This window comes from Canis lupus, chromosome 5, assembly GCF_011100685.1.
Source record: "Canis lupus familiaris isolate Mischka breed German Shepherd chromosome 5, alternate assembly UU_Cfam_GSD_1.0, whole genome shotgun sequence".
Taxonomy (NCBI): Eukaryota; Metazoa; Chordata; class Mammalia; order Carnivora; family Canidae; genus Canis; species Canis lupus.
In genome coordinates, this window is record NC_049226.1 from 68,672,189 (window position 1) to 68,682,228 (window position 10,040).

Here is a 10,040-nt window from a genome sequence, read left to right on the forward strand (position 1 = left end):
ATTCTTGAGTCACATCCCAGACCTCCTGAACTGGAAACTCTGGGAGTGAGGCCCAGCAAACTGGTGTAACAAGCCCTCCAGATTCTGTTGTACGCTCAACTTTGAGAGGTATTGGGTTAAGATAATGGTAAGATTTATGATTGCACAGTGGTTCTTAAAGTGTGCGCCCCAGGAGGCACAATCAGTATCACCTGGGAATTTAGATCAAATTATCAGGTCCCACCGCACCTAAAACCTATGTTACACCCTGTTCAGGTGATGCGATGCAAGCTAGAATTTGAGAAGCAATGCCTAGAGCTGTACTTGCTTGACCACTGGGAGGGCCTCATGCACTCTACGGATGCTGGTAACCCTAGTTGTAAAGACTGGTTCATAGGGTATGAGGACAATTAACTGGATTTCTACTCACTAATACAGTGTCTGGCTCATATTGGTGCTCAGTGCGTGTTTGTGGAATAAATTCAGTTAATACTTTTGTTACAAGGGATGCTTGGGTGGCTCCGTGGTTGAGCGTCTGCCTTGGGCTCAGGTCCTCGTCCTGGGGGGTCCTGGGATGGAGTCCCGCATCGGCCTCCCCGCAGGGAGCCTGCTTCCCCCTCTGCCTATGTCTCTGCCTCTCTGTGTGTGTCTCTCATGAGAAAATAGATTAAAAAAAATTTTTTTTAAGCGCTCAATAAGAAGCCTGTGATCTAGGAAGTTAGACAGAGATGGGATTCGAACCCGCGTCAAACTGGCCTTCACTATGGGCCCTTGAGACTGTATACTTCACCGACCAGGGCGCCGCCTCCACGCCCATTCCCCCTCCACCCGGGCGGTGGCGCTCTAGGGAGCCCGAGGAGGCCGGGCTGGGAGGCGGGACTTCCTGCCTTGGAGGGAGCACTTCCGGCACGGCCCGGAAGACCGTTAATTGCGGCGGAGGCGCCGTCCCATCGCGGGCTCCTTCGCGGCTCGCGGGCGCGGCGAGGTGCAGGTCCCCGAGGAGCGCAGCGGGCCCGGGCCACGTAAGAGCGCGCGCCGCCGGGACGGCGGGGGGGTCTCCGGGCTGGGCCTGCGCGCGCGTCCGCGGCCCCCACGCTGTGCGACTGGGTGGTCGGCTCCCCTCCCCCGGGGCGGGGCCGCGCAGGGGCGGAGCGTGGCCGCAGCGGTCGGCGCGGAGGCCAAGCCCGGAGACCCCCCCCCCACCCCGCCCCGCCGCCGTCCGTGGTCCCGGGTCCCGGGTCCCGGGTCCCGGGGGCGCTCGCTGCTGCGCCTGTTCCCTCGCTGTCTGCGGGCCGCGGGAGCACAGAGCGAGGCCCCGCGGCGGCCCCGGAGCAGGTCCCAGCACGAGGGTGTCGGCCTCGCCGGCCCTGGCACACGTGGCAGCGCGGGCCCTGGGCGAGGGTGCGGGTGCTGGGCCGAGGCTTGCTGCCCGCCGAGCGGGGGGAGGGCGCTGGCTTCCTCGAGGCGGGGAGCGCAGCCGGGGGGCGGGAGGGACGCGGCCTCCGCCGCGAGGGTGGCGCTCGGCCCTGCCCACCGGCCGGCGTCTTGCCCGAGGCTCCTCCGAGCGCTCCCCTGATGCGTGCTGCCGCCCTCTGCTGCTCTGCCGGAGCACGGCGCGTGAGGGCGGGAGCGCGGCACCACCAACTCCGAAAGCCGTCGGCTGCGACCGTGCCCCGGGAGGAGAGCCCCGAGTCTGCGAGCAGAGCGGAGGGCAGGCCCGCCCGCCAGGCCAGGCCAGGCCGAGACCGCGCGACGGGGAGGCTGCCGCGCCGGGCCGCGCGCGCTTGCTCGTCCGTTTGGGGAGGGTTCAGCAGCCCTGACGGCGTGGCGGGCGCTCTGGACCAGCGAAGAGCGCGGGGGAAGATTTTTGTGGACCGAGACGAAAGCTCGTGTCTGCTGTGGATGCGGGAGGGCAGACGGGTTCAGCACTTGGACCGGGAATGGCACGGGGGCTCACGCTTGGTGGCCCTGGGGTGCTTGCTGTCTTGGCTGAGCCTCAGTCTCCTGAACCCCAAGATGGGGCACCAGGAGAATGGACATGTAGCCCGAGCCTGGCAGGTGCCTGTGTTCAGTAAAGCGAACTGTTATTCTTGTGGTTAATAAAACAAAAGGGAGGGCAGCCCGGGTGGCTCAGCGGTTTAGCGTCGCCTTCGGCCCAGGGCGTGACCCTGGAGACCCGGGACCAAGTCCCACGTCGGGCTCCCTGCGTGGGGCCTGCTTCTCCCTCTGCCTGTGTCTCTGCCTCCCTCTCTCTCTCTCTCTCTCTCTGTCTTTCATGAATAAATAAATCTTTAAAAAAAATAAAAGGGATGGTATGGCTGCTTATTTTTCTAGAGCAATTGGCGTTTGGCAAAACCCTTTGACATAAATTTATTTTTAAATTTTTTTCCCCTTTGACATAAACTTATTATTATTCAGCACAAGGTCAATTGTATTTTCTGCAAAGTACCGTACTTGACAGTGGGAAGACCTATGAATAAGATTCTGTCCTGGCTTTGGGGGAACTTGAGTTGGTCTTGGGAATGCAGCCTGGGGTGTAGGGTGCATAGTCTACAATGTGTGATTGTAGCACAGGAGAGCTAGGAAGCTGCCCCATTGCTGCCTGGCTGACTTCTTCCCCTCCCATTCTCCACCTTGTTCATTCTGTGGCCTCCTAGCTGTTTTTCACATACTTCCCTGCCCCAGGATTTTTGCACTTGCCATTCACTCTTCCAGGAACCCACCTCTCAGTCATCTGCATGGTTCTGTTCCTCATTGGGTTCAGGCTTCAAATGCTCCCTAATGAGCAAGGCTTTCCCTGGCTGCCATTGCCCATCACCATCCCGTGCCTCATGGACATTAATATAGCACTTGTTCATATCTGGTAGTAAGCTGCATATTTATTTGTTGCTTATTATCTACCTCCTGAAATGAAATATGCTCTTGTTAGGGTATTTGCCATTCTCCCAGGAACCCTGGAGGGCATGATCAGATTCTTGTCTCTACGAAGGCATGACGTGTGCTTCTTGTTTTCCAGGATGGATTTCCCTAGCTCTCTCCACCCCACACTGTTTATGACTGGTCCCCTTGGTCTGAGTAATGTCCCTGACATGTCCTTCATGTGTAGCTGGAGAGACGCACTGACCCTGCCCGAGAACTCTCAGGTGAGGACGGCACAGAGAGCCTTGGCAGGGCCCCTTCACCGGCCCTCCTCTCCAGCACTCACACCCATTATCAGGAGCCAGGGTGGGGTGACATAGGCACTATGCCAAGACATAGGTTGAGCCACTTGCATTTGCAGGGGATACCCTGCTCTCCGCAGAAAGTTTCCTGAGCACAGGAGCACCTCTCCTTCAGTCTTCCTTTCCTGCCTTTGCTCAGCAGATGCTCACTGATCAGCCCCTACAGTGTTCAGGGGGCCTTTTTAGGCCTGGGAATCCAGGGTGACTATGTCGGAGGCATCCCCTGCACTGTGGAACTTAGGGTTAGGTCCCATGAGACAAGTGACCAAAGGATAAAATCCTCACCCTGTGTGATAAGAGCTCTGCGTGAAACCCAGAGGATGCTCAAATAGCGCAATAGGCATGAAGCCGGGAGAGAAGGCAGGGTATGGGAGGGGAGGAGAGGCCTCCTGGGACAGGAAGGACAAGGTGCTTTCCCTGGAAGCCTAAACCATCTGGCTCCCACTTGGAGACAGGCTTGGGATTATGCCAGGGGTGAGGTGGGGTCCCCCGACAAGGAAGGGCTTAATGTCCAATTGGTCCCCTCTGGGAGCCCAGCTTGCCAGTGATTGCAAGTTTTGAGGCTGAGTTATCTTAGGCCGGCCCCGCACTGGGGAGTGGAGTGGCCTTTGGGTGCCCTGAGTAAGTCAGGTCTCCTGAGTAGAAGGGAGAATCAGGCGGCACTTGGGGCAGCCGGTGATGGCATGGGGCGGGGCCTGCAGGTTGGAAGCCGGGACTAGTCCCAGGCTCCCAGCCCTCCTCTTAACCAGCTGTTTCCTGGGGTGAGCCTCCCCTTGCCTCTAGTGCTTCAAAGTGGCATGACTTGTACCAATGAGTTGATAAGATACATTCTTACAGATTAAAAGTAAATCGTGAGATACCTGGCTGGCTCAGTGGTATTAGCATATAACTCTTGATCTCAGGGTCATGAGTTCAAGCCCCACATTATATGTGGAGCCTACTTAAGATAAAAATTTAAAAATAAAGGGCAGCCTGGGTGGCTCAGCAGTCTAGTGCCACCTTCAGCCCAGGGTGTGATCCTGGAGACCCGGGATCGAGTCCCGTGTCAGGCTCCCTGCATGGAGCCTGTTTATCCCTCTGCCTGTGTCTCTGCCTCTCTCTGTGTGTCTCTTATGATTGAATGAATGTAAACAAAAATCTTTAAGAAATAAATAATTTAAAAAAGACACATGCCTGCGCCTGGCCTAGGACTATATGTTCACTATGTTTCTGTCTGTGTTTCTTCAGAACGGGGTGCCGCGCTTGGCCACGGGCCTACTCTGGGAGCCAGAGACCCCGGGGCCTCTTCCTTTGCTGCCTCCTGGTCCTGGTAAGCATCTTGGTCCCTGGGGCTCCCTTCCAAGCTGTTCCCCATGTCACTCTGTCCCCCACCTCTCACCCAAAGTCCTTCTTCCCTGATGGTGACCTCCTGTCATCTGGGACATCTGGCCCCACTTCTGGGCCCTTTCCACTCAAGTCAGACCCCTTTCCTGGCCTCAACTTTTCCCTCAGATCCCTGGGACCCTGGGGTGACTGCCCAGGACCTGCTTTTCCGGGGAGGCTTCTCATTCCGAAGGAAGCCCCAGGCAGTGCTGGATGTTACCGAACAGGTGAGTAGACACATAGTGGGTGGTGTTGTGCAGCTGGGGCCCTCCCAAGTGACCTGGCCTCCTCCCTTGCAGCTCAGTCGGTTCCTGTGGGACCATGGGGACATAGCCTTTGCACCCCTGGGGAAGCTGATGCTGGAGAATTTCAAACTGGAGGGAGCAGGGGTGAGTGACACCTGTCCAGCCCGGAGAGGGGGTTCCCTACTTCTTGTCGGGGTAACCTTGGGTGTGCGAGCTTGACAAGGCCTTTCCACACAGAGTCGTTCTAAGAAGAAGACAGTGGTCAGTGTGAAGAGGCTACTCCAGGACCTCGGTGGACACCAGCCCTGGGGGCAAGTGGCTAGTGAGAAAGGACGGTCTGGGCAGGCCTAGCTGGGGTGATGTGGAAGCAGCTGGGGCACCAATCCAGGCTCCCCTCACAGTTGTTTCCCCTCCCCCATGTGGTCAGGAGCCATGGTTCCTTATACCAAACTCCAGCTCTAAGTGGAAGAGGGAATTGATGAACTGCCGGCGTGACTGCATCTAGCTGTTCAAATATTGTTAATAGGGTGTATCTCTTTATTTTCTAATTTGCTTGGCTTAATTCCTGGGCAGATTGTTTCTAAGTGGCAGGAAGCTGGTTTACGATTTCAAGGAAAAAGCCAGTGTTTTTCCTGACACAGCAGCAGAAGTCCTGGGAAGGGTGTGGTTGGCTTGGCCTGGGTATTTGGCTCCTCCATGAGCCAATCACTGTGGCCAGAGGTGACATGGGAGTGCCATTGCAGCTGGGGAGTAGGGAAGAATTATTTCCCAATGGAAGACACTCTAAGTTGATAAAAAAAAAAAAAAAAAAAAAAAAAAAATGCATCTACTGGTTGGGTCTCTCCTGGGATGGGACCTTGTTCTCTCTCTCACCACCACAGCCTGATCTCCTGCTGTTCTCTCATTCCCAGCTGTCCCTGGGCTTTCCTCAGCTTCCGACAGCGCCGATTCTCCATCCTTGGGGGCCCTGTCCTGGGCAAGTCAGTGGCCAGCCTTCTGGGAGAGCTGCTGCATGAGGAGCTGGCTATGCGGTGGGAGCAGCTGCTTCTGGATGATGCGTTCACGGGGGGCGCTCTGGCCTGGGTGCCCGGCAAGACGCCCCAGGTTGGACAGTTGGTCTACCCAGCGGGAGGTGCTCTAGACAAGCTCTGTATCCTTTCTCAGGGGCAGGAGGGGGTGGAGGAGGCTCTCTGGTGGAAGAGGTGCTCTTGGCGTGGTCCAGGAGAATGGCATGATGTCGGGGGACTTGGGAGTGACCAGAGCTCATATGCTTATCCTTAGCCAGAGGGCCAGATTTCCAAGAGGTCAATCTGACCCCAGATGGTGACCCTCAGGCTCTTGGGGACCCTGGCCACATCCAGCTTCGAGGACCTGTCCGGCAGGTGGTGACCCGCACTGTGCAAGGGGAATGTGAGTCCCTTGGATACTTCCCTCCCCTCTGCCTCCGTCCCTGACTGGTCTGCCGCCTAACTGGCCCTGCCTCTCTATCCCTCAGCCCTGCTGGCTGTCCGCTCTGACTACCACTGTGCCCTGTGGAAGGTCAGTAAGCAGGGACACCCCGCCCCTCTCCAGGTGCTGCAGGTCGGGAAGGGGGCCTCAGGGATCAGCCTCAGGTGAGGGGCTCAGTCGGGCTGGTCTGCACGGAGATGGGTGTGGGTAAGGGGCAGGTCAGCTGACCCTGCTTGTGCCTTGCAGCCCTCACCTGCCTGGGGAGCTGGCTGTCTGCAGCCGTTCTGGAGCCGTCTGTCTGTGGACTCCCCAGGATGGGTAATGTCCCTTACCTGTGAAAATCCTCCACCACTGTAAACAGCTACCCTAGAACCACAGCCCGTGCTCCCTGTACAGCATGTCCTGCATGCTGGGTCAGGTCATCCTTGTGTCCCCCACGGCCCCCACACCAACATCAGCCCATCTCCTCACCCATGACTGGCCTGTCTCCCCAAGGCTGCAGCAAGTCTACAAGGACCCTGAGACCCTTGTGTTCTGGGACCCCTCTCCCTGGCGTTGGGCAGACTTCACTGCTCATCCCCGGGTGCTGACTGTGGGTGACCGCACGGGAGTGAAAATGATTGACACTAAGGTGAGCAGAGGGGACCATTACAGGCCTAGCAGTGGGACAGAGCAGATGCATGGGGGAGGGCCTGGTCAGGGGAGACAGGGATCCTGCCATAGCTCCGGGCTGTGGGAGGGCTGACCTAGGTTTCTCCCCCAGGGCCCACCCGGATGTGGCCTGCTGCTATTCCGTGGGGGAGCAGAAGCATCATGCCAGAAAGGGGAACGTGTCCTGCTGACCCAGTACCTGGGGAAGTGCGGCCCTGAGCCTCTGCTTCCCACGGTCCATCTCATCTGTACCCAGGTGAGTGGTGCCTTCTCCCTCCTGTCCCTGTGCGCCGCGTCAGATGGGACAGCTGAGACATGGGGTGTCAGGGGAGCATGTGTGCAAAGTGGGGCAGTTTCCCTGTGTGTTCAGGAAAAGAAGAGGTCTGAGGGTCTGCCTCCCATCCCCCTGAGCCCTGGGGTGTTAGCCTGTGTGTGTCAAGCACAGGTTCCGGGGTTGGGCGGGTTTGGGGAAGGCCAGGTGGTCTCTGTATGACAAGACTGCTCTGCGCCTCTCCTGAGGGCCGCTCCGAGCAATGCACCAGGGCAGTGGCTCCTGTGGGGTGCCTACACAGGACAGGACAGATGTGAGGGTGGTTGCAGTGCTGGGACAGCTCTGGGACTTGAACTCCTCTTGGGAGCCACACAGGGCCCTGTGAAGGCCACGCAGAGCAGCTTGTCCCATCAGACACTTTCCTTGTGCCTTGGTCACGGCCCCCTTCCGTCACCATCTCCCCCCACCTCCCACCTCAGTCACAGCCCCCCTGGGTCATAGCCTACCCCTACGAAACCCCACTCACCCCCACTGTAGCCCTTCATCTAGCCTTGCCCCCCCACATCTCTATCACATTCTCCTCACCATCCCATCCCCCCACCTCCCCATCACGTCCCCCCCACCCATCCTGTTCCCCTACCTCTCCCATTACATCCTTCCCCTCCTCGGTCATGGCCCCCCTGGGTCACACCCCGCCCCCATGTCTTGTCTCCTATGGGTCTCCAGTTCTCGCTCTACCTGGTGGACGAGCGCCTCCCCCTGGTGCCCATGCTGAAGTGGGACCACGGCCTCCCCTCTGCTCCTCTGTGGGCCCAGCTGCAGCCGCCACCGCGCCCCGGGCACCCACAGCCACTGCTCCTGGGGGGCCAGGGCGGGCACCTGCAGCTGCTGCACCTCGCAGGTAAGGCTCGGGGCACAGGTGGCAAGTGTGTGGGAGGGTGGGCAGGGCCTCAGCCATGTGTCCTTCCTCCAGGAGAGGGGGCGTCTGTACCCCGGCTGGCGGGGCCCCCCCAGTCTCTCCCTTCCAGTAGCGACTCCCTCTCCGCATTCCCCCTGCTGGAGCCCAGGAGTCAGTGGCGGCTGCAGGAGCGTCTGAAAGCACCAACCATAGGTGCGCCGGGGTGGGGAACAGGTCCGGGGGGGCTTTGCCCCGGGGGGGGGCTTCACCCGCCCCAGGCCCTGGCGTCACTGTCCCTCCTGTCTCCAGGCCTGGCTGCCACCATCCCGTCCTCGGCTTCCGAGCCAGTCCTGTCACTCTTCCAACTCTCTGCGGCTGGGGATGTTTTCTACCAGCGCCTCCGCCTCCAGGCAGAACCCAGGCATCACTCCCGTGCACCCACAGCTTCCTGGACTCCCCAAGCCACTGCCTGCTGCAGCCGGTGGCTAAAGACCCTGCTGGAGGTACCCCCGACTCCGCCTGTGTGGGCAGCACCCACCTTTTCCAACCGCTGTCTGCTCACCCAGGTGGAACCAAGCAAGGTGGAGCAGAAAGTGCCGGAGGGTCTCCGAGCAGCCATGGCTGAAGGACGGTTGCTACAGCAGAGGGACTTGGGCTCACTCCCCTCTGCGGAGCCGCCCCCCGCCCCTGAGCCAGGCCCTGAGAATGAGCTTAGTGCACGTTTGGAGGCAGCCTGGGAAGGCCAGGTGGCTGCCTGGTGGGAGAAGCAGCAGGGCAGGAGCTCCGGGCCCAGAAAACCACCTAAGCGGCACAAGCGCCGGACTCAGCTGTCCAATACTTTCTCCTCACTCAGTGGCCGCCTGGACCTCTCAGATGCCACCAGCCCCCCTCACAGCCCAGACCGGACTTCATCTGAGGCCAGGCCACAACCCCTGGTGACCCCACCCTCCCAGGAGTTGACTCAGGAGCTGTGGGCTCAGGGTGTCCCCTCAGAGCGGCAGCAGACCCTCCGGGACTATATGGCCAAGCTGCCAGTCCAAGGGGATGCCCCAGGAGAGGTCTCCTCATCCCTCTCCCAGACTGCCACGCCCTCCTGGCAGCAGACCCTCCAGGGTGGTGCGACCCAGCTGCCACCACGAAGGAACCCCCCGAGAGGTGCGGCTCTCCCGTCTTCCCAGACCTCCAGCTTCCAGGCCACCCCCTCCAGGCAACAGACACCCGTCCTCTCCGGCTCTCAACGACACCGGAAGAAGCCCCGCATGGGCTTCTGAGAGCCCAGGGGAGCTGCTCCCCCACCTTCGGAGAGCCCTTCGTCCTGGACCGGTGGTGCCTTGCACAGCTAGAAGCTGGGAGGTGCAGAGAACATGCTGCAGGCCTTTCTGCTTCTGGAGTCGGGGGGACAACAGAATGGTGGTTTCTCCTGTTTATGCTTTTGCTAGAAAATCATTCCAAAAGGCATGTTGAAAGGCCCTGGTGACCCTGTCCTGAAAGTCAGTGTCTTTGGGATTCCCTCCAAGAGGCAGTGTTATGCTTCAAAGCAGGGGCACCAGTCAAGCCGCTGCAGGGGAGCGGGGGCCTCCTGAGTCCCCCGTTGGTGTTGGGGTGACGGCGCCACCTCCTCACCTGGAGTCTGCAGCTGCTGCTGCTGCTTAGTTTTTATTCAGCAGTTTCTACCAGGATCTGATGTTTTGTAGAGGGAAGCACTCTGGACCCACATTTAGGGATTGAATAAAGCTGGCAGCTGAGCATGGTTTAGAGTGATCCAGTTTCTGAGACCAGCAGTGTCCCCTCACATGGCCTGGGATGTGTACCGCCTACATTCACGTCCTCGGAAGCCTTTCACTCAGTGGAAGATCTTGCTCCCTTGGGGGCAAAACAGCCCCTCAGAATATCACAGGACACCAGGATTTGATCTAGATTTCTAATCACACATGTAGAGTGGATCTTTTCTCAGGATACTTGGT

At 59.1% G+C, this 10,040-nt stretch overlaps 1 protein-coding gene across 3 annotated transcripts; it reads left to right on the top strand.

Moving 5' to 3' along the window:
- The first annotated feature begins 880 nt into the window (after positions 1-880).
- TAF1C (TATA-box binding protein associated factor, RNA polymerase I subunit C) lies at positions 881-9,829 on the top strand. 3 transcript variants are annotated; one of them, XM_038538150.1, is made up of 15 exons: positions 881-1,001; positions 2,996-3,122; positions 4,428-4,509; positions 4,692-4,789; positions 4,862-4,951; positions 5,045-5,118; positions 5,719-5,957; positions 6,101-6,217; positions 6,303-6,420; positions 6,503-6,574; positions 6,752-6,887; positions 7,020-7,163; positions 7,905-8,079; positions 8,152-8,289; positions 8,386-9,829. In XM_038538150.1, exons 2-15 carry the CDS (start codon positions 2,997-2,999, stop codon positions 9,345-9,347), a joined length of 2,571 nt encoding a protein of 856 aa, XP_038394078.1. In that variant the 5' UTR covers positions 881-1,001; position 2,996; the 3' UTR covers positions 9,348-9,829. The 3 variants fall into 3 exon arrangements, with proteins under 3 accessions (XP_038394078.1, XP_038394079.1, XP_038394080.1); XM_038538151.1 differs by lacking the exon at positions 5,045-5,118 and having other exon boundaries at positions 919-1,001; XM_038538152.1 differs by lacking the exons at positions 881-1,001; positions 2,996-3,122; positions 4,428-4,509; positions 4,692-4,789; positions 4,862-4,951 and having other exon boundaries at positions 5,107-5,129.
- Positions 9,830-10,040: the final 211 nt, after the last annotated feature.

Coding starts and splice junctions, on each gene's coding strand:
- TAF1C (XM_038538150.1), top strand. CDS start 2,997: ATGGATTTCCCTAGCTCTCTCCACCCCACACTGTTTATGACTGGTCCC. Junction 5,119..5,718: donor GGTGGACACCAGCCCTGGGG/GCAAGTGGCTAG, acceptor TCTCATTCCCAG/CTGTCCCTGGGCTTTCCTCA. Junction 5,958..6,100: donor AGGTGCTCTAGACAAGCTCT/GTATCCTTTCTC, acceptor CCAGAGGGCCAG/ATTTCCAAGAGGTCAATCTG.